General features: G+C 41.9%; 2 protein-coding genes across 7 annotated transcripts in view; one reads left to right on the top strand and one right to left on the bottom strand.

Moving 5' to 3' along the window:
• LOC119450065 (X-ray repair cross-complementing protein 5-like) overlaps window positions 1–17,270 on the bottom strand; it is a 37,411-nt gene extending 20,141 nt beyond the window's left edge. The window contains exons 1-10 of one of the 4 annotated variants that reach the window (XM_049665619.1): window positions 17,022–17,270; window positions 13,745–13,818; window positions 11,102–11,215; window positions 10,204–10,384; window positions 8,962–9,133; window positions 8,345–8,467; window positions 7,766–7,880; window positions 4,074–4,325; window positions 3,308–3,370; window positions 2,317–2,454 (exon numbers count right to left, since the gene is read on the bottom strand). In XM_049665619.1, the coding sequence (XP_049521576.1) occupies window positions 2,317–2,454; window positions 3,308–3,370; window positions 4,074–4,325; window positions 7,766–7,880; window positions 8,345–8,467; window positions 8,962–9,133; window positions 10,204–10,384; window positions 11,102–11,215; window positions 13,745–13,804 (1,218 nt within the window). In that variant the 5' untranslated portion in view covers window positions 13,805–13,818; window positions 17,022–17,270. Of the gene's footprint in view, window positions 1–2,316; window positions 2,455–3,307; window positions 3,371–4,073; window positions 4,326–7,765; window positions 7,881–8,344; window positions 8,468–8,961; window positions 9,134–10,203; window positions 10,385–11,101; window positions 11,216–11,924; window positions 11,989–13,744; window positions 13,820–17,021 lie in introns of those variants that run through there. The other 3 variants (XM_049665622.1, XM_049665620.1, XM_037713422.2) reach the window with 3 other exon arrangements.
• Window positions 12,402–23,909, top strand: part of LOC119450066 (cytosolic non-specific dipeptidase) — a 32,641-nt gene continuing 21,133 nt past the window's right edge. Inside the window, exons 1-3 of one of the 3 annotated variants that reach the window (XM_037713425.2) lie at window positions 12,402–12,540; window positions 21,257–21,349; window positions 22,162–22,285. In XM_037713425.2, coding sequence (XP_037569353.1) covers window positions 21,306–21,349; window positions 22,162–22,285 — 168 coding nt within the window. In that variant the 5' untranslated portion in view covers window positions 12,402–12,540; window positions 21,257–21,305. Of the gene's footprint in view, window positions 12,541–17,672; window positions 17,816–21,240; window positions 21,350–22,161; window positions 22,286–23,909 lie in introns of those variants that run through there. The other 2 variants (XM_037713424.1, XM_049665623.1) reach the window with 2 other exon arrangements.

Below are 23,909 nucleotides of genomic sequence, written 5' to 3'. Positions count from 1 at the left end.
GCCTCAGCCAATGAGTGCTGCCGAAACAGTCAGAGCCAACGTTTATTGGCCAGGGATTCAGAATAAGGCGATGGCAGCGCCGCCACAATTTCAACGTTTTTTGCTTCACCCTCGGCGCTTGCCAAGGCGTCTGCTGGACCCACTCCCCCACTCTAGTACACTCTAGGTAGGATTAAGTGACAAGTATCTGTGCAACAAAGCCACAAAAGTCAACGACTTTGAACATGAAAGCCCAGTGTTAAACAGAAGACCAATTTGGCTATGGATCTAAATAAGTCGCTATCATGAGAGTCTGCCATAAGCAAAGAAAAAAGACAAGCTTGGACACCAAGTACTGATGACAAAGAAAGGAGGGCAGGGTGTTAGGCAAAAAGTGAAGTAGAAAGAAAAAATAAAGAAAAAGCATTGAGCAAGCAGTATTGACATGGCCTTGAACCAAACAAGGAGAATCAACAATTTTGTTCTGTTTGAGGAAAGTGGGCAGATTTGGAAGCAAGCAAGGTCCCAAGCTAAAGACTTATCAATGACACTAGTACAAATGTGCAGACAGCCTCTATTGGAGACTCATTGGGACACTTTCTGCCATCATCTTTCTGAATAATATCAACTAATAAGATGCTCAAGATGCATAATATGCAGCAATAACTGGTGCTCTACTGACTAGCCTTAACGTTCATAAGTGCCAGCACACATTTAGACATACAGCCAATTTCGGTAAATTCAACATCAAATAATTAAACCCGCCTTGAAATTCAGTCCTCTCCAGAAATCTTGAAAGGAGCCCATTTTCCTTAAACCTTTCCTTTAACCTGAACAGATGGGTAACTTGAATCAATTTCATGGTTCCACCAAGGCTGAACTAATAAATTTAACAGACTACAAAAAGAAGACAACTGCACCCCAGTGACGAATTTTGTATGCCACCAGCCCTGTCTAGTGTCGGTGTGGCCAGCCCACCTAGTGGACACGTGACCACTCTATGACAATTATCACGTCCTGTGCAACAGTAGCCATCAGATTACTTGAACATGGCGATAATACAGTGAAATCTCGTTGATACGATTCTGCATAATACGTTTCTCTTTCCTTTCCCGATAATGCGATTTGGTTGGATAACATGTCGGATAATACGATTTTTGGATGATATGCATTATTTTCCGGTTCCCGTGAAGATCGTATCAACGAGATTCCACTGTATAGTGTCAAATGTAAGGGTCAGCTTGGATTCAAGGTGATGTTCCCTAGGTGAAATCTCTTGCACTCCAGGTTTCAATGTGCCCTTTTAACATTTATTGTGTGCTGCTCTAGCTGACAACACCTGTAATATTTTTAATGCAATCATGGTAGTGCACACTATTACAGTGGCAATATTGTATCCTTGAAGAACAAGTAAAAACAAAATTCTTGAGAAGAACTCAGCACTGCCATTCATACAAGATTAATAAGAACTATAACTTCTAGAATAGTGCACAGTCGAAAAACGATGTTCCGAACCCCAAAAATGTTGACAGGCTTGATTATTCAAACATCATAGTGGCACCGAAACTAGTCCCTGAGATGTAACACAGAATTATGACCGAAATTATCCATGCCTTACAGTGTGCAGCACAATTTTTCGTATTCTTATTGCATAATGGTCTTCAAACTCAGCAGCTGCAATCATCAGGAGTAACATTTTTGTTCCTATACATTTCCAGCTCCTTATGGAAACAGAGTTGAGAAAGGATGCTCTACCACAGCCCAGATTGTATGTTTTGGCCTAGCCAATCCAATAGTAACCAACTGCTAGTTGCAAACAAACTCTAGGACAAGCCAACCAAGCTGCCAAGCTTGCACACGTAACGTACAAAGTTGATTTTGTTTGCGTTTATTGTTTACCGTGTGTGTCCAGTTATTTTTGCTTATAGTGTGAGACACTCCTGGGGCAAATTTAAAGTATTTTTTGCAGTAATGAAGCTTTGTTGCTCAGTCAACAGGGAGATTGACGGCAAAGTGCTGAAGCCGGTGCATGCAAACTAGGATGAAGTTGTGCTGTCGACAACGCAGCCACTGAATGCAATTTAATGCAGGCATAAAGAGTACTTTTGTCTCGACAGCCAAAATACTGGCTAACTTGTCATGAACAAGCATAGGTGTGTACAGCAACGGATCAACGACTTTTCCCAGTCACTCATAGAATAAAAGCATTTGTTTTTTGGTGAATCTGCTTTTTGAAATCTCGATTACTCAGACTTTTTGTCAATTTCTGCTAAGTTTATAGTTTGTTGGTGATTGGTGTAAATCATTCCCCAAAGAGCAGAGTACAAGCACTCCCACCTCATAGCGTTCCTTGATCCGTGGGCTTAGAAAGCCCATGCGAGGTGCACTTTTGTCAGAGAAGGCGTACCGGACGATAGCCACCATCTTGGACTTCTTGAGGGCTTGGATCAGTGCAGATAGGGCAGCACCAGCAGACTGCACATTTAAACTCCTATTGTCTATGCAAATATGCAAAATAAACAGTGTGGGTGGCTTGCACTTTAGTGAAATGCAAGGAAATAAAAAATTGGCTTCAACACTTCTTTTTTTTATTGGAAGCCTGTTTTTTTTAGCTGGCACAACTTATCCTGTAGCATGGTAGTTCTAAGCCACCACACTCTTACGTTTAGCCACTTTTGGCCACAAACAAAGCTGTGTTTATTGGATAGTAGACTGCATAAGTAAACAAATAAGCTGAATTAAGCAGATTCAGCATATCTACTGAAAACACTTAGGCAAATGATGTTTTAAAATTTGGTTTAAATAATTGGCAATACAAAATATTTAAGGTCTGAATGATTGCGTGCCTACTGTATTATGTGCCATACCAAGCCACATGCAACAATGAACTGCTGTATGTGCCAAACGAATATATAAGTACTCTTACCTAATCAATATTTATTGTTAAGCAAATAATTTTTTTTTATATTTTCTTAACTGCATGGTTAAGAATCAAAACAATTTTCTCAGCTTAGTGAGAGCAAGCTTACATTATTTAAAACAAGGGGCATGCCTAGACCACTTGAATTTCAACTCAAGAACACTTGAATTTTTGGAACTGGAAGCAACAATAATCGTGTGCCAAAACTTCCAGACATTCTGACCGCTTGTGTCAAAAATACGCCAGTACTAAAATATGCATTACTTAACACCTAATTTTGTACAAGAAAACACTTCATTGCTAGCATTTTCCCTACAATATCTTCTAGAGATATTTACACTTCAGAATTTTCTGATACAATGCGTAACATATTGCCTTTTAAGAATGATTTGCAAAAGTATAACACACCTCATCTCCTTTTCTGGCAACCACATAAGAAGTCTTGTCACCCATATAGTAGTGTCTCTTGATCTGAACAGAAAAGTGAACAAGCTGTCACACCATACCTATTCAACATTGTCTTCGTACTCACATACTATAACTTGTACAACTCTTTACCACATTGTACACCAGGTGTTTCAGCAAAGACTCAATAACAGTGCAGAAGAAACAAGGTTATCTTTTTGCTATGGGTATGCACATAATAATTTATGTGACCAAATTGAATACGAATCAAACAGTGCAGTATTGAATAGTTTTTTTAATAATGAGCAACTGTTTCATGAAACGACGTTGACATCCTAGTATGACCACAACCTAAGCGAGCTTCTGTCATTACATTGCCACATTATGAAGCATCGTTAATTAAAAGCACAAAGGAAGCATTAGGAACAAGGTAGTAAGCAGTTTGATTTCACACTCTGGACTCACTGGTGAGCATAACTGGAAATGTGTGGTTCCCGAGCAACATATATATAGCAAGCGCCACAATGCAACTTCTCATGTTTTATGTCTACTATGGCAGATGGGATTAAATTAGTCTCACTATTGCTCTAATTTTATGTTTCACTGCGCACAGTTGAGAGTTTAAAATATTGGAAATCCACTAGAGAAATATTCGTGTTTACGAATACTTTACGCAGATGGGGAGGGAGTTGGGGCACTTGATTGCTGTGCCCCCCCCCCCCCCCGGCTACGCCCCTTGATAAAAGAACAAACAAGAATAAAAACTCACATTGGCCTCATCGGTGAATCCGAGTACCTGGAGGCCCCGGCCGGAGCTTGCCTTGCTTCCCTCCATGGCTTGCCGGTTTTCGTCGGTGAAAGGCACCAGAGTGGAGCCGTACCGGTATGCAGGTATGGTGCCATCTCTCTCCACCTCCGTTTCCTTCTCATCGTTTCGGTAGTAGACGGTGTCACAGCGCACGGGGACCGCAGTGCGCCTGGCAGTACACTGTTTCCATGGCTTGGGCTTGACCTCTACTACCTGTGCATGACAAACAATATCAGTTAAAACGAGTTAATATGACTTGTACTTGCCCTGAGGAAGCCACAATGGAGAAACCCCACGTGGCCTTAGCACTGGTGACGGGAGGGATACCTTTATTACAAATGCTGCAATATTAGCCTGAGAAAATACAGGCCAGACATGATGCTTATTATAACAGTGCTTTAAATTATAATAAGGACCTCGAGCAATATCCTGTATCCATGCCCTGAAGTTAGGTCAGTGGACGAGATTAAAGCCCCTCCATACACATTTCCATCGATCAATTTAAGTACCACCAACCTACCCTCCTCCTCTCTCACTTATCCCTTGAGTTTCCTGCGTCCAGCGTAACTTACGCTGTTTCAGCTTCTGGTTCCAAGTGGAAGCGACGTTACCTGCCATCTGCTACTGTGGCACAGAGCTGCGAGTTCGCAACAGCAGTGATGTTTCTTGGTGTGTTCACCTTGCAACCATTATTTGCATCTTTCCCCCCTCTGTAACATCCCCCCTGCAGCAATGCCTTTGGGCAAATTGTAGTATCATAATAAATAATTTTTTTTTAAAAACGAGAAATTCAGTAAGTGGAAATCCCAGAAGCACAACTGGTGCAAAGGATTACTTGTGGAATAATGGCGCATGTCAAGGCTTGGCACTACTTATCAAAAGTGTCAGCGACGCGTGGATGGAAGGGTTTTAGGTAAGATGCACCCTAAAGGAAGGTTCATTCTTCAGACTTTAGCATGAAGGAAAAAAATATGTCACAGTTTCGCCCTAAGGGCGAAGCAATGAATGCGATAGCAACACAGCAATGTCATACGAAGTAAGGTGAGCGGCTTTGGTAGCAATATGAATTGTAGTAAACATGAGCTGATTAAGTAAGCAGGTGTGCTGCGGCGTAAGTAGACCGACATGAAGCGAGACTTAATGACCACGAGAAGGCGCGTGCGAAACGGTGGTGTTGATGAGAAGCGCTTCCTGTGGGCAGCGCATGCGAAGGGACACACCTGTAGCGCTGCACTGCCGATCCGGGCAGCATTGCATGTGTAGCGTGCGTTGGAAAATGTGGCCCGACTATTACTAACTGAATGAACAAGCGTGGTGTGAGCGCGCACAAACAAACACGAGTAGATCACACTGAATGACTGCAGACAACGACTGTCAAAACGCTGGCAGCGAGCCCATACGCCGCAGCGGGCGAAGGTACGTGCGGTCTATCGCTTCAACGGAAACTGAGCGGCGAATGCACGGCGCATAAAGGTCAGAGCCGTGTGGAGATAAGAGACGGTGCGGGAGAGCGAGCGACGAGCGCGGTTGTTGGCAGAGTAGAAGTGTGCCACCCCCCCCCCCCCCCGCTCCCTCCGGCGCTGGCTTCCTGCTTCCTTGCTTGCACGTGGGAGATGAGTGCGTTCGCTCTCCGTGATAGCGCGCGTCCCCGCACCGCTCGGGAATACGGCGCGCGGTGGAGATTTTATCTATAGGGAACCTCACGGCGACGGCGATGGCGACGCCGACGGCAGAAATCCGGTTGAAGTGTCCGTATAATTGCTATCGCAATAAAAGAACTCAGTCTATGATTAAAACAGCACCAAATGAAAATTATTCATAAATGGAAGTACACTCATTTTGCACAGCAATTCCAAAACTTGGTTTTGAGGATGGTTCTCTTACTCTACAAGTACTCCAAATTTATTATTTTTATAACACAAAGCAACAATAACTAATAACTACAAGTTCGTTATTGTCTGACTGAGTGGTTTATGAGTTGCTTCCTTAAACATTCCTAAAAGCAGGCATTCTGCATGCTAGCCTAGACAAAAAGTATGGGGAACAAACAAGTAGACAAAGCAGCTGATTCGATACTGGCTCAAAGTTCCATTGATCTGCACATTAATTTTCCTTAAAGGAAAATGGGCACACTTTTTGAAGTGACATTAGTGCTCTTTTAACTCACGTGTTACTTTTTAAAGGGGCCCTGAATCCACTTCTAAGAAATAAGCAGAATATGTCTGATAATAAAGAGCACCACGCCACTAACCTTTTCCAACAAGTTTATGAACATTTCTTGAATGAAAAAGTTATCAGCAACCAAATGTTGCCTTTGCCATGTCGGACAAAACCCCCACCTCATCCCAAGCTCATCCAAGGGACAAGAAGTCACCTGGCGCCGACTCTAAACGCACTCCTTTCCCAGCCCACAAAATATACGCACACTTTTACCCTGACTTTACAGACCCACACTGCTCATTATGTGGGTCCATAGCCTCCTTAAATCATATTCTCTGGGACTGCAGAGAAGATCCCCCCCCCCCACCAGATCTCCTGGCCACTCCCTCGCCTGAAGCGTGGGAAGCGATACTTATGAACCCGAACCTGGAGTTTCAACTTCGGGCCATCAAAAGAGCCGAGGAGGTGGCAAAATAAAGTTGTTTCCTCCTCCTTTGCCATGTCTCTGCAAATTCTCCCTCCATTTTGCAATCCCAAGTATGCTGGAAGCTGTGTTCCAAACGTTGCCTTTGCCATGGCTTTGCAGCTTCTCCCTCCATTTTGTAATTCCTAGTGTGCTGGAAGCTGTGTTAAGAGAGAGGAATGCCAGTGATGCTTCAAATAACTACATGTCGGTCAACTCAGCTTTGGTACAAGTGCAATGGTATCATTCCCAATGGTGGCTCCACTACATCAGTGATGAAATATGATTTTGTTTTGCAATCTCTTGCTAATAACACATTTTCGTTCATTTTGAATAAAGCCCAGATTTATTGTTGCTAGTCAAAACAAAACATTCCCAACTTTTAAGCTGTGTTACACTCAACGACCAATGAGGGTGCCACCGCCAGCATCTATGTCTGCGCAGATGAGGGCGGAGATTAAGTGAGGAAAATTACTAACAATGACTGTTGTGAAGAAACCCATGATCATTGAGCTATAACAGCACTGTCGACTTCTATTATGTTATCAAGGAATGGAGATTTCGTTGCATGCACTGACTCTACTTTCGTCTATCTGTAACGAAAGCATGACAATGGCCGAAATACAGACTCACCAGGTCACAGGCAGGTGTATGTTTGCTTGGATGATGCATTCACCTAAGCCTTCCAAAACAGATGGTACAGCTTTTACCATGCGTGCATTCTGGATGCAAATGAGCTAAAGTTTTCTCCAAGAGTAACCACTGACACAAGTGCTTCTTTTTTTTTTTTTGTTACTTGTGAAATAAAGTCACTTATTTTCTGGCAAATCTAATATTTCGGACTCAAAAATTATTACGAATTTTTGGCGGTTCCCGTCAAGTCTGAATTATCAGGCAGTGCAGGTGTAGGGCAACAATCAACTGACTGCCCTGACAAAATCCCCTTTTCGAAACTTTAGCTCCAGAAACATCCCTTGTTCGCCCACTTTTGATCAAAGCTTGGGTGCATGCGTCATCTGTGTCGCTTTACCTTGATGTATGACGAGATTGGTATCGAGATGTCAGGTCCGATTTCAAGGTTGGCATTCCAAGGTGTAGGGCGGGTGCGTTTCTTCTCATACGACATAAGGGCTGGCATGGCCTGGCTAGGATCCAGAAAAAGAAAGGGAAAGTGGATAGAGAAACAACTTTTCTTGACAGCAATTCAAATTGGCAACCTAACACCTATCTAGAACACAACACACAAGTAAAACTCCTTATTTAACTGCATGCCCACCGTGGATATGGCTTGAGGGTAGCCTTATATTTTTCGTTGAAATTTCGAGAAGTTGACTTTCCAAAGCAAACTTTTCTTTGGCTAATATGAACATTTTTTTACATAAATGTTTCAGATTACCATTGCTCTCATCTCACCATAGCGCACTTTGGTTTGCTTAGTCCAGTTGGAGCAGCCATGCCAGTGACACAAGATGTGAACAGGGATGATTGGCCCTTGCTAGAAATGTACAATAGGTGACTGGCTGTAGTATGTTTCGAGGTTGTTTTGTGCTGTGTTCCAGCACAAGATAGTGGCCCTCAATCTTTATAGGACAGACTTCTTAAGGCATACCTAAATGTGTACGAGTCACCGTTGACTGCTTCCAGGATTTTGCCAACATATTTAACTGCTTTCTGCTGGCCTGCAGACAGCTTCTCCAAATCAACTCCAACATTCTGAACATCGAATGGGCAGCTGAAAAGTGAATGGTAAGAACAATGCAGTTACCAAGAGCATCTGTCAGCAAAACTAATGGTATTCATATGTCAACAATCTTTTTTTGTATGAAGTAATTTAGAACAGTCACATATCCCCCTGGTACTTCAGTCAAGTTTCAATTACAAAAATCAGCCAGTAGATTTGACAAAGAAACAGCAGGAAAAATGCTACCGGTAAGAAAGTACTTATTCTAAAAATGGAATGCTAGTCATTCAACTATCAACTTTTGTCTTAGTCAGTAACCAAGGCACAGGCTAATGAACCGTTTCCTGCACCAAATGGTCTGATGACAACACAAAATAATCTGTCATGCCTGCAACACTTGACCTTGATAACAATGTAAGAAGTGCTTGGTTTCTTACTATAGATGTCCTTTAACATAGAGGCATGCGAATAAAATATATTCAGCAACCAATGTTTCAATTCTGCTATCTACTTAAAACAATTACAACAGCATACTAATTACTTACACGATGGTCAGAGACAAATCAGAGTTCTTCATTCCTTCAGCAATGATGTTTTGCTGGCTGTCATTGAAGGTCCCACCGAGATTTGACAAAAGCACCACTCGCCGGCTGCTGAACTTGAGGTTCTTTGTCTTGTCCACAATTACATCGAGAGCGACTACGATGGCATCAACAACTTGGGACATGTGAAGTCAAGGAAACTGCAGACAAATCTACACCTTTCACTAATGAACATAATGTGACTATGCAATATTTCTCTATTAGAATGACAAAAGTAGCTTTTGAATCAATGCATACAACAGTTGCTTCTTACTGACTTGCATACTTCAAATGAATGGTTAGTGCAGCATTAACCCAAGCCTTCCAAAATAGATGGTACAGCTTTTACCATGCGTGCATTCTGGGTGCTAATGAGCTAAAATTTTCTGCAGGGATAACTGTTAACATTTTTAGTGAGACGGTATATGCAACATTAGAAAAATTATGGTTACACGTCACTAATGGTGGCAGTGCTTGTCATGCTAATCCCATTTCCTTTCTTCCCCGATATCATTGGGTTTTTTTTCTCGCTCCGAATGATCATGTTTAAGCTTTATAAACCTGCCCATATACTGTAAAACTCTATAATTTTGCAGCCCCAATTTTTGGCAAATCGGAAACCTCGGGCATAAACCTTGCAGCTATTAAACTTCATGATTTTGGGCGTGTGCTATATGGCTCACCTGGGCCTCAAATATTCCTTTGCGTTTTTTTTTAACCATTTTCATACAATCTTGATGCAGCTGAAACAAGGCGAAGATGACAAAGTGCCTCTAACAGCCTCACTGCTGAAGCCACTGCACGCTGCTTGGATTGTCAAAGTGCGGCACCCCCTCTCTCTGCAAGACCGGAGATTTCCCATACAGCGTTTGACAGGACTGGCATAGCACAAGCTTGCGGAGCCAATTAAATCAAGTGTACCACATTTCAGGGAGTACAGCCAGCAGAACTAGCTGGTAAAGTAAATTTCAATTTTTAACATAGTTTTCACCACACTCTGTCACTTTCAAGCCCGAGACAATGTTAAGCAAAGTACAATGTACCAGAAGAGACAGGCAGGATAGAGTGCCAATTTAAACTCTGTCTGTTTCTGGTCTGTTGTATTTCTTGCACTTAATTTTGTCTCAGCCTTCAAAACTGCACCAACTAGCCCAATAGTCTCCGGCAACTATGTCACTTTCAAGCCGAAATTATTGACAAGGATACAGTCACAAACATGCTGCGTGGCCTTAACCTCGGCTAGCTTATCCAGCATGTCAAAGCTAACTGGCTGCAGGCCACACAAGACATCAATATGCTGGTACTCGTCGTCGCTCGACAGGCTGTTGTTTGTGCGCTGGCTACCGCAGATTACCACGGCAACCTCGTCCTTAGACTCCGAGAAGATCTGTGCATAAACATGAAAGTGATTCTGACGTGATGCAATTATTTCGTTGAGACAGTATTGGTCCTTTTGATAATGCAGACTTTAACCTCTTACCACAAGATCTATACTTTCGCCAAGTTTTTTAGACAGTGTGTCTAGCTCATCAAGGTTTACAAGGTCCTGAAGGCATTTGTTGCTCATCCATATCTCTGCACTTGTTGCAACTGCTATAGTTGGTGACAACCAAAGGATGCATAGGCAAATACACTGCTGCCCAACTCATGAAATTTGTGTAGATGCGCCAGCAAATTATGTTCAGGTTATTGCCATGATGCCACAGAGGAGACAAGCTACTTTCAATATTGGCATCTCTCGGGAAGTATTTTTGGAGTGTCGAGGCAGAAAAGGCGGATGCAGCGCAGCTTTGTGGCCGGACCTTGTACAAAATTTTTACGTTGTCACCAAGTACTGTACTATGGTTGTATACTATGAAGTTACTGTGATTCGTTCATCTACCACTGCATGTCCTCTGCTCCAATTTCACCTCACCCTCTACACTTCTATTTTACAAATCAACTGGCCAATAAAAAGATCTGAAGGATTGAATGGCTCATTTTGGAACCTTCGGAACCTTCTTCCCAGTGCAAACCAACGATAACAGTTCAATGGTACTGAATTTTAGGCTATGAAACTGGATCTGCCATACTATCTAATAGGTAATCAAATTCCTTTCCTTACCCTGCGCTGTATCATAAGCTCGGCGCAGGTTTTGGCCTCATGAAGGTCTGTCGGTCCATCAGGAGGGCCTTGGTTCATGTGGGGGCCAACATCCAGGATGATGGCGACAGCTTCCTAGAAAATGTCAGGCAGCACAGAATTATCAATGGAATTGTGCAGTCGACAGAGATAACTGACCGCGACTACTTTATTATTCTTTCCAACCCTTAACAGCCGAAGGTAATCGAGTAAAGGACGTTACGAAAGACGTAACAACTGAAGTGCGGTTTAATCGCACAGGTCAATAACTACTGCACCGTGGTTCACATAGCCGTGGCAGCCACTCTAGACGGCATAATTCGTGCAATATTATAATCGTGACGAAAATGTAACTGCTGCAACAACTAAAGCTTTGACAGCAACTCCCGTGGACAACCACCGGTCCCGTCACCAGGCGTTGTTAAGCCGACTGAAATGCATCCTCTGCCAACCGTCTCATTTGTGGCGCCAATTCCCACTGCCTTCGCTGCGATGAGTTGCGATGAGTTGTTGGTATAGCGTTTCTGCAACTGCTGAGAGCATACTTTTCGTCGCCGTGTGCATGCCTTGAGCAGCCATTTTTAAAGGCAAGCATGGAGCGTTTGTCAACAAGAGCGCGTAGTAAGCGCGCGCCGGTGACTTTCACGGCGTAGAGAGAAAAAATAATAATAATAACAGTAGATATATGCCATCGATTTGAGCTATGTTCTTGCGAATGAAAACCATGCTATGTTGTTTAATATAACATCAGTAACGCAACAGCATGCCGAAAGAAACAATTGGCAAGCTCAATCCGATAGCCCACCTTATTTGCCGCCATTGCGATTGCGCCAGTCTATGTAGAGAAATGGAGCGATGATTGACCCTTCTTTGGCAACATCTTTATTGGCTCTTTTTTTTTTTTTTTTTTTGCCGCAGGAAGTTATAAGACGACAATTTGCAATTTTAAAAATAAATGTTGCCTACAAGTGCAAAATTAAAATAATGTGCAAATTAACTAAATAATTGAGCTGGTATCTGATAACAACCCAATTTCACTGAGAAAAATAGGTGGCAGCAGCCACTCTACTGCACCAATGTGCACCAGGCCAACAAATTGTAGCTTTCAGGTCCAGTACATTCCAGCATAAGCGAAACAAACGGAACAAAAGCTACTTTATGACTTTACACTTTATGGCTATGTTTTACAGCATGGCCAGTATGGCGAAGAGCCGCAGCCGAGCCGCGACAGCAGCGATCAACAGCTGCTATAATTTGACTGTTGCCGAGCGCAAGTCTGTCCATAACATGATCCATAGGTTATCTAATGTGCCGTGTGCAATGAACCGGTGTGGCAAGCGCGGGACGCGGGGGGCGGTGCCAGTGCTCTCTGCGCTCGTTGCTCCCTGAGCATCGTCGGCATCGTCCCGTGGCCCGTCTTGGTAAGCACCATGCAGACCGCTGTGCTGCGTTCTTGCTGGGCACGGTATAGTTGTTTCCATAAATATGCCGTATACCTTTCGTGCTTTTCTCTAAGCAGAAAGACGCATCGGTTACTCGTTCCGCGGCCTTACATGCATTGCCTCCTACGGAGTGGTGCGGCGATCGCATTTTGCACTGGCATAACCCGTGTTTTATTCTTTTTGATGCGGTTATGTAATCGTCAGTATTTTCTGCGGCTGGAAATTATTTCAAGGCTTGAGTTTTTCCATAACATTTCTATAAAATAATTAAAATAGTGCAAGCATATATAAGTGCATGGCCTCATTTCTGTACTTATATTCGGTATAGCTTGATGACATTATTGTGCCGCGAACCGTAAAACCGGAAACTGACGCTCTGCCTAAACGAACGGAACGATATGACGCTATCATAAAGGTGCAGTAGATCTCGCTCTGAACTGAGCGCGTTGTAAAGAGCGTGCACGTCTGTCGCGCTTAGCAAAGCGAGTGACTCCTTTATTGCCGCAATCGTGAGTCTGGCACCTAGGTAGCCTAGGTCTTGAGCGCTGAATCGCGTTTCGTCTGTCATCGTAACGACCGCGGTCAATTGCTTACGCGCGTGCAATCTCGATCTGCGCATACGTGGCATGCTTTGTCGTTTCCGTGTGGTAAATGAGTCAGTATATACCTCAGTATGAGATAAATAGCAGCGACAGCATTGGTTCCTGCTTTCATAATAAAGCAGTTATCATGAAAATTCTGCAGGGGCTGCAGAATGGGCACCCGACGTCGTACCAAATACTGGATAGTTTTATATAACTTAATTTACTTGAATAACAACCAGGAGACCTCACAAATTTCAAGTGTACGCTCAAGCTAATTAATGTGCGTTCAAGTGAAGCATATATATATATATATACACACACATGTGCACACACACACTAATACACATTGAGGAACCGCTCTTTGTGCTTACGTGTTCGTTTACCTTCCGATCTGCTAGTTCGATAAGTGGTACATTCACCATATATATTGAACAACACATGAAGTGCAAGAAAAAAAATCTGAAAATTGCTAACATATATGTCCTGCGGTTCCACCCCTAAACCATATTTTTTAATACACATTTTGCGTGCATGCACTGGCCTATGTAATAGTTCAGGAGCTATAAACTCCTGAACATGTCCTGAATGAGTTAAGTTACATGCGGGGATGATCGACTCCACTTCATCAGATTGAGTATCCACGAGCATCTAGTGTCCATTGGAACCAGTAGACCTGAGGGAGAACATATAAATAGAAATTTAAGGTACGTCACCCTCTTTTCATAAAAACACTTCAGATCGTAAAATTATGTCATGCCCGTCTTCTAAAGTGCACTTTCACAGGCTCTTGAAATGTGCTAAACGATGAAAAACCTAAGTTTACCTAGATATACCTGTTATGCAACAGTCATAACTCTCAACTGGACTGTAAGAATGAAAAACAATTTGGTGCTAACAGCAAAAAAAAGCAAGCTGCCCGATTGTTGTAGCCAAAAACAACACAAAAATCTGCCATGTTAGATTGCGACTTAATAATTGAACTGTATATTGTAACATAAGAAATTGTTTTAAATAATCAAATTTCATTGATTCTCCTATATTGTGTAAGGAAGTAGTGTAAGAAGCTTCATTAAAAAAAAAATTAAATTCTGGAGGAATACGTGCCAAAACCACAATCTGATTATGCACGCCATAGTGGGCAGCTCTGGATTAATTTTGACCAATTGGGGTTCCTTAACGTGCACTACAACGCAAGCACACGGGCATTTTTGCATTTCGCATCCATCGAAATGTGGCCGCCGCGGCTGCTCTGAGATACAGACATTCATTCATTTTTAGACATTCATTCAGCAATAAATTTTATGACATTTTTTTGAGAAAATTAACAAGGAAAAGGTTTTTAATCACCAAACAGATGCATTTGCCAGTATTTCGAAAATTACTATTAACTACACAGCTCCTGCTGTAGCACACTTTCAACTGCTTGGAGGTGCCTAAAATTGAAGAAAAAAAAATCAATGGTAGTCATATATTTTAATGGACTTGGTAATCAAATTTCAAAAGTCAAGTAACAGGATGTATAGTAAATGTTGTAAGCCTGACTTGTACTCCGGTTGGCATTGAATGCACATCATATACTACGCCTTGGGAGGCCAGGTTTTTCTGTTTCATAGATATCGAGCAAGCAAACCTACCTTATTTCACCACTGAGTATTTGTCAGTAAAGAAAACAAGCTTCTTCCCTCCGACAACACAAATACACACACAAAAATCGAGCTGCATTGGATCTTTGGGGAGCTTTTCTGGCTATGTTAACCAATCTTCATCGTTCACAACATTGCCTTCGAACTACTTTTAGGAGAGCCTCAGACGCAGAAGCCAGCTGAAACAAGGGGGGAACCTGCAAGTAAAAACTTGCCTGCATAGCATGACAGCAAGATATTGCAAAATCATATTTCAAACATATAGAAGCCGTCGCTGTTCTTACTGTTTTACAATGGACTGAGTCGAAGGGCAAGAAATTGTTTACAGCACACTGGGATGGTACATCCAACAGAGACAGCGTTGTCAGAAACATGCAAGTGTGGACAAGTGTAATCTTACCTCAACAGGGATCTTGTGTGGTAAATTAAGACCTTTGGGTGTTCTTTAAAGACATTTAGATCGTCAGATACACTCTGGTAAAACGACATAGTAGCCTCTTTCCTTAAAGCAATTATAGAATCAATTATATAAGCAATTATATATAGAATCTGCCATTATCTAAGACATTAATTCTGTGTTGATGCTGGCAAACAAAATTTTACTCTGCACTGGCACCATACTTGTTCTGATACAAATACTGTACTTCTGCATGAACAACTAATTCCTAAAAGATGCACCAAGTTAGAATCCTGGAAAAGCTAAAAAAAACTTTCTAGTGGAATAGCAGCACCATTTTGGAATAACTGTAGTCACCTTGCACGGGAAGCTTTGTGAGATGTAGACTTCCTCCTCAAATATTGAATATAGATGCCAATTGAGCAATTATTCTGGAGAAAAGATACTATAGCAAAATAGTTACTTGGTAAAAATGAGTCAGTCAGTTAAAATGAATTCAGCTTCTTCAAGGGCTTTTCGCTTGGAAGTCTTTACAATAAAAAAAAAAAAAAGAAAACAGTAAGGGCTATGGCCTGTGCAGTTGTCCTTTCATACCATGCACCCAATGTCATCACAAAACAACCCTGTTTATCAGCCACCAAGCGAAGACCACTATATGCTTTAAAGAAGTTGCCACAATTTCAACAGGCTTTCTTTCTTTTTTTTTTTTTTGTGAGCAGGTCTCTGTTATCCTCATGAGGCTGTGCACTCCCTCCAGCAGGCATTTTCATTGGTCCTCTGGCTCAGCCTTGCTGGATTCACTTCATTTAAAACAAAAGCAGCTTGTTTGTAGCAATCCTTGGCGGTGTCCTAAACTTTGGCCACTTGTTTGAGGACCTCTCCTGCATTCTGAAGAACCTGGACATCACGAAAAATTATCCTCAAGCCCTTAGGCAGCTATGTTAGCAGTAGTCATTGCCACTGGAATTCCGTGCACTGTGTAGTCAATTTCTTCAAGGAATGAAATTTTGCCTCTGTCAACTCAACTGGGATTTGAGTTAGCAAAGCATTTTAACCAGCTCTGCAGTAACTGCACTTCTTGACACAACTTCGAATGAAGAATCTTAGAGCATATAGTGCCATCTATGGCTTTACACTTTGGATCAACATGAATACATCACAAGGCCATTCTTCAAAAAATAAGCAGATAGCCTTGCCTTTCTGTATATGAAAGAAATATAGCTTCTCAAAACATTCAAGTCGGGAATAGATGAAACACGCACAAAAGGATCAACTGTTTATGAAAGGTAACCTAATAGAACACGTTTATGCCATAGATGATGCGGTTTTATATTTGAAAGATGTGGAATATGCGAAGTAGACAGTGATGACAAATACAGTGTTGGCAATGTTCTTTTGTTGTGTAACTTTTTAAGCCATCACAATTGAGGCACTACACAAGTATCTCAAGTAATCACTTCAGTCCACACATCTCTATAATTCTGCAACATTAAAAGTGCATGCTATCAGTGGTTGCTGTACAGTGATAACATTTATTTTTGATTAGAAAAGAAAATATGTTTGTTTGAGTTAACAACAGATTCAAAGAAAGCAACATGAAGCCAAAACGACCATCGTTGACGAGCATTACAGCCATATCTGTGCTTCAAGAAACTTCACTTGCTTGCAAGGTTGACAACAATACACTCGCACCTCTGTGATTTGCTGGAATGTGGCCATTTATGCATCAGCAGTACATGCGTTGGCTCCTCACCCACTTGTTTATAGCACTGCTACTGCAAATAAACAACATTCTTACTGTTCCCTCTTACTTTGTCTGCCCCCAAGCCAGCTTACCATGGTGTTCAGGTTTTGTGGGTGTACAGTCTCATACGGTCACCTTCTCAAGGGGCCTTAGAGCCCCGGAGGCATCCAGCTGCAGTCGGTGGCACCAAGTGTGAAGCGCTGCCAGTGGGGCAAAAGTCGGTCAGGCTGTCGGGGCTGTTTTAGCTTGATGATGATGACTCTAGTTCCAAGCATCTTCGCAGGGTTTTTCGCAATTTTCACTCGTATATTTGTTCAGCTTGTGCTGCACAATCTTCGTTGCCCACCTGTGTTTCTGCTAACAACGGCAGGAGTTCTTGATTGCGCCGTTAGCGCTCTTATGACACAAGCTCGCATTTTGCTTTGTTGCATTGTTCTGCATATTCGGGGGCTGCTTTTTTGGAACACTGTCTCTCCTGTGATAATGGAGAGGCGTTGTTACAAGTACCTTTCTATTCCATATATTGTCATAGTTGCTCTAGAGCAATGACGTTTCACTTTTTCTTGTCTGTTATAATGTTCTGTATCTTTATCATAAAAGATCAAAAAAGAAGGCAAAAGAAAACCTTCAGACTGAAAGGGAAAAGCACATATGCTGCGAAGAACTTCCCTTGCTAGCAAGATCAACAACGTTGTGCCATGAATTTGCGCACTGTTCTTTATTAGCTGTGACAAATGGGAAATAAGCCAAGCGGGCGGATGCAGCGACCAGCTAAGTGCCAAAGACCGTTTCCAGCTGTGGCTGGTGCCGCCCACAGTGTGACAGACAGATGCCAAGTTCCCAGGTCCACTGGCAGCCTTGCGCCAAGTGTGAATTATGGCCAAAGGTAAACAGGAACTACGTAAAACCGCTGCTCCTTCACGCTGTTGCTCCTTGCGACCTCAGAGTTTCTTTTGTTTACCCCTCACTTTTTTATTTTGTACATGAAGGTCTGTACTGCATTTATTTCCTGCCTCAAGGGCGTATTTGTGACTTTCTCCATCTGTACTTGAACAGGCTCCTCATTTTCCGGCATTGGTGTGCGGACGACAAAAATTTTAATTGAGTCTTTTGTTCCTTCTTTTTTGTCTCGCAGCGAGACTCCTCTCTCTGTAAAGGTTTCTCAGGCAGCTCTGTGATCTGAAGGAGTGTGGCCATTTGTGTATCTCTGCATACTAAAGAACAACAAATTTAACCATGTCGCCAATAACCCAAACCACCTCTTAGGATGAGTTTGCCTGCTTGTAGCGGCACAAAATGAATTAATGAGCAGTGCACAGTGGTGCTCAAGGGAAGACCAATCTTGAGCATGTGCTTATGCAAGCATTCGTTGGGTTGTTTGATGAATAGCTAGGTCATGTGAAGGGGGTACATTGTAGTGGAGCTGCTTTGCACAGTCCTTGGCTCAAGGTTTCTAATTCTGTCTTAATTTTTTCTCTCTGTGAAGCTGTTTGTTTTTACACATTTACATAATTAGTCAAAAATCGTTATAACGAAATGGTATGTAACGAAATAACGAATATAATACTGTAAGTGAAATTCCCCTTGAAATCCCCACAGATTCATAGTGCAGTACATGCAATAATTGATCATCATCATCATCAGACTATATTTATGTCCACTGCAGGACTTCGTTATAACGAGGTTTTACTGTATTCCAGGAGAGTACTCTATCCATATAGCTTCCCTCATTATTAACATTTCATCTCCCTTCAATTTGTTGCTTAACAACTACTGAAGCTCTAAAGTGATGCCATTTCATTGTTATTATAGTGATTTATAATGAATTACAATTATTTCTGTGAGAGACCCATAAGTGGCATGCTGTTTATATGAACAGGGAGGAAATAAATTGATGTAGAAGCTCTCTACATTGGTGTCTCTCGTAGAGCAGTGTGCGGCGTTAAGCAAGAGTACGGAGAATCGAGGGGCAAATCTTTTTGGTTACAGCCACATAAACCCGCCGTGGTGGCATAGCGGCTATAGCATTGCGCTACTAATCCCGAGGGTGCGATATCGAATAGCGGCCGTGGTGACTGCATTTTGATGGGGATGAAATGCAAAAACGCTTGTGTACTGTTCATTGGGTGCACGTTAAAGGACCCCAGGTGGTCAAAATTAATCCAGAGTCCCTCACTACGGCATGCCTCGTAATCAAATCATGGTTTTGGCTCGTGAAACTCCAGAATTAAATTTTTAAGAGTCACATAGAGCCAACAGACAATGAGAGGTGCAGCGGAGAGGTGCAGATCATTATCAGAAAACTTGGAGCACTATGAACGCATAGGACGTAGAAAAGGAACACACACCACACATGCTTCGGTATGTCTTCCTTTTCTACATCCTGTGTGTTTATAGCGCTCCAAGTTTTCTAATAATGCATTACCAACTAGTCCACCTATCCACCCTATTGCAGGTGCAGATCAGTTTTTTAACCTGTTTTCTTAAATCAAAGCAACCCCTTGAAACGTGGGCGGCTGCTGCCTAGGCCTGCGTTGTAGTCTTTCTAGAGGGCAGCTTCACAAGTGCGTTCACTAGGACAAAGGGCAATGCGTTATGGGATACAGACAGTAGCAAAAACAGCTTGTGCCGCAGCACGTAACTCCATGTCAAATGAAAGCACAAATGTGTGGCTGTTAAATGAATGGCAGAGAAATAAATTCTGTGGCTGATTTTCTTCCTATTTACATGGTGAAATGAGGGCATTTTATATTAACATTTAGTATATCTATAAATGTATTTCTTGCTCGTACTTTACAATAAAATGTTTTATTTGCTTTGAATCTGAAAGTCCTTTTCCACTTTGACCACCACAGGGGCATGAAAAAAAATGAGGCTGCTTAGATGTCATGCTTGCTGCTTAGATGGCAGTGCTGTTGTTTTCCAGTGTTGCACAACTGTAAATGAGGGGCGGCTGTAGACGTAGCTGACTTCTTGACAATGGTTATCTTGAAAACTGTGCAGCCTGCTGGTTTGCGATTTCTTATCACTCTGACGTGGCGCTTTGAAATGCTTCTTTTTATCTTGAATTCTCGGTGCTGCTTTGTCCTCTGGCTACATAACTGCTTTGAGATAACGACTGCAAAAATATTGCTATGAGACAGCTGAGCATTTACAAAGAGAAGAGCCTTTGTTCTCTAGAACACTTAGCTTTTACTTCAATAATCTCTGTTTAAACTTGATGATCCTTAAGTATAGTCATTGTTTTCTGATATCATTTTCTGATATCATTTTCTGATATTTCTGATATCATTTTCTGATAGTGTAGTGTTGTAGTTCCTTGTTTTCCAGGACAAGTAGCTCTTACTTCTATAATCTCTTGTTTAAACTTGCTATCACTGTTGTCACTATTTACCCTTGTGACAGCATGGCGCAGACAAATTCTTTTGCTGTTTTTTTAGCTTAAGAATTTATAGCAATATGTGTGCCTGATGTCCATTTGACTCCCACAGTGTTTTTTATTCAAGCCATCCTGCCACATTTTTCATAGCACAAATAGCATAGGGGCAACTTTGATTGGTATAGGGTATGTCTGCTAGGTAAAGAAGGCTCTTAGAGTTTGTTTTTTCGCATTCATTGAGCTTCTTACAGTAAGAAATCAAACTACGGCATCTATGATTTCGTACACTGAGCTGCCACCCTTGCCCCTTGCCCCGATATCCAAAAAAAACATCATACATAACGAATTTCTTTCCCACGTTTGAGTAAGTTGGTTGCCCTGGAGAAGAAAAAAAAAAAACTTGTCTCAGATTTCTGACTTTTCCCATTTCTGATCAAAAGCAATCGAGAATGTCATTAGAGCAATAGAGAATGTCCATAAGCCACTTCGTAGTTTCAGTGCTTTTAGTTCTGAGCAGTTATTGGTAGTGCAATTTATGGAATACTTTACAGAAATGGGGAAAGACGTAGCAGCAGAATCAGACAAATTGACAGTGGCAGCATGCGTTTCCACGAGCATTCTGTATTTGAAGTAGGAATACACTCTGTGAACAACAGCTTTTGTGGATGCAGACCTGTGCAGGGCAGCCAACCTGAAGAAATATAAGAAGTGTCCCTTTCATAGGTGTCCAAATTAAAAAGTTGACAGTTATAAAAGGTCAGCTGTGGCTGATCCTTGCCATTGCCAATATTGCACAGAACAGGTTGTCCTAATTTTTAAGAAAGGGAAGATTGTTGCATATGACAACACAGGGAAGCTTGACAACTTGCAGTAGAGCTTTTCTGTAAGGTGCAGGTGGGCACTAGGCAGGTTGCTATTATTGCTGTAATTAGGAAATTTTTCTTTCAGCTTTGTCTCTCCAGTGCAACACAGAGTAGCTCAAGGGAACTGTACCAAGATGGCTCAGCAAAAAGTCCCTGAAGTCCTAAATAAGGTGTTCAGGTGAGCATTTACTAGCAGAGTATTATATTGTTATAAACATATACTTCTTGTAGCCTTTCAAAAGTTCACACATCATTTTCAGCCATGCACAACAGCCTGCATAAATATGAAGCTTTTGTGAATAATTGAAAAGGTGGGCTTAGGACTTGAAATCATCACAGAAAATGTGATCTGTGCAAATATCATGTTTGTGCATTGAATTGTGGCTGTAATGAAAACAAATGACATTAGTTATTACTTGTGGCAGAACATTGTTGTAAGATTAACGACTGATGAGTTTTTTTTTTACTCCTGGCGAATTTGTACAGCACATCTTGACACTGCACCTCACACCTCTCATATTTTGCAAGTTGTATTCATTGCAAAATTTTTGCAATGAATTGCAAACCTTGAGCATATTGTCATGTAATATTACTGTTGCTAGCAATGGGATATGGCTAGTAACAATTAAAAAAAGAAAAGCTCATTAGTTTTCAGAGCAGTGTACCCTCAATATTTCATTCCCGGGTTTTCCGCACGTAATGGGAGAAATTGGCCACCTAATCTGTTCATCAATTGCAGGCCTTTATATCAAATTTAAGGTGCTGCAAGTGCTAGGATACAAATGAGGCATTCTCCCAAACAGTTTATGACCCTGTAGAACATGGCTGGGTCATTTACATTGTGACACTCTTTTAAAGCTGAAACAATGTGTGTTATACTTCTTTAGAATTATAAATCTCCATAATTCTGGAAAGATCTGAATATGAGGACACCAATCGACAAGACATGTTCATCATTGTCATTCACATTCTCTTTTCTGTCTTGCCCAGCATTGTGGACAAGAGGAAGACGGAGCTGATTGACATTTTGCGTGAGGCAGTGGCCATCAAAAGTGTGTCCGGCTGGCCTGATGCACGAAATGAGGTTGTCCGGATGATCAATTGGATGAAAGAGGTGAGTGCCACCTGCGGGTTTAGATGAATTATCTGTTTTTCATAGTTGAACGCCTTCATACCGAAGTGCTTGGGGATTCTGAAATCATTCGTTGTAAAAATTGCGCATTGCACAGCTCACAATAGAACCGGGACAAAATTATTCCTTCTTTATTAAGTCATTTAGTTGTAGAGGTATTTGTTGTAGAGGCACTTGACTGTACTTCACAGTCCCAAATCTTTTATTACATAGCTCGCATTCAATCTCAGGCCTGTGCTGACATTATTTTTATTAACTTTACTATTCCGTTACAGACCACCCTTCTGCTTATGCGCGCGCAGCAGCCAACCTGCATTCCACAGTGTTAAAATCTCATCCCGTGGTTGCCCTTCTTGGTCCTTGAAATTCACTGAAGGCTGTTGAGATCTTCTGTTATCCACTGCATCGATTCTAAAATAGAAGTGTGTTAAGGCACCCTTTGTGCTTCACCGAAAATGATGTAGCAAGTGCAGGAAAATAAATTTAAGTGTGAATTGGGCATCCTATGTAAGGAATCGGCCAGCTCATCTAGCATTAGTTGGTATATATGTACTGCTGGGGTGCACCGTAAAGGTTGGTTTATGATAGAATTGCCAGATTCCAGTGGTTCTCTTGGTCTCGATTTAACACTTGCAAACATCAGTTATATAGGCTCCCTACAGCAGGGTACGTTTAGCGACTCCCATGTGATCTTGAGAAGAATCTCTCGCACTCCTAGAAGCCTACAGAAAAAGCCTGCAGCTTGCATGCTGAAACAAATGTGTGCTGTGTGCAGCATCATCCATCTTCAAGCAGGACATATGAGACATGCCCATTTACCGAGTCCACCACAAGGTGTCTTTTATTGAGTGCCATCCGATTCATTGCCAATCCTTCATAATGTGTGTGCAGCACTCTTAGGGGAAAATCAAACCACATCACAGCATCTTGGTCAAGGTGAAGTGCTTATTTTGTACACAGCTGGACGTTGTCGGCAATTCTCTTATCGCTGGCTGATGATGGCGTCAGAGGATCGAGCTGACTGGCAAACAAAGGAAACGTGTGCACCGTGTGAAGTGGGGTGAGCAGAAATGTAGATGCAGGCAAAGAACGGAGCAAGAACTCATTTTAATATCACTTCGGGGAGTATATATAAGGAGCAAGGAGATGTAACGCACACTTTCTACATATGGGCACTTAGGGGCACCCCATACCACCTTAAATCGAAACCCACGATAATCAGAGATTCATGACACTACAAATTCCGTGTCAGATATCTTTTTTACATGAAATTAAGCTGTGCCTGAGCCAAAGTGTGATGAACAAACACTGTCAGCCTATTTTCTAGCTCATAAATGTTATCTGCAAAAAAAACTTTTTTTTCTCAGAACTTATGTAAGTGTTAAAAAATGTGAATCTCTTTATTAGAGTAATGCTAGAGTAACATGAAATTAGCGCAAGCTTGCCCTCCCCTAGGTTCGGAGAATGTGTAGGGTGAGTTGAAAAGAGGGCTTTCACTTGGCTTCACATCACAATTCAAAGTGACCACAAAAATTTCGAGGTTTTTAAAAATTGATAGGAGTCCCTTGCATGCATTGTGGTGCTTGCTCGTAATGTTGTTGTATGT

Source organism: Dermacentor silvarum, chromosome 4 (assembly GCF_013339745.2).
Source record: "Dermacentor silvarum isolate Dsil-2018 chromosome 4, BIME_Dsil_1.4, whole genome shotgun sequence".
NCBI classification, from domain to species: Eukaryota; Metazoa; Arthropoda; class Arachnida; order Ixodida; family Ixodidae; genus Dermacentor; species Dermacentor silvarum.
Note: the sequence above shows the minus strand (reverse complement) of the source record. Positions and strands in the feature narration are given on the sequence as shown.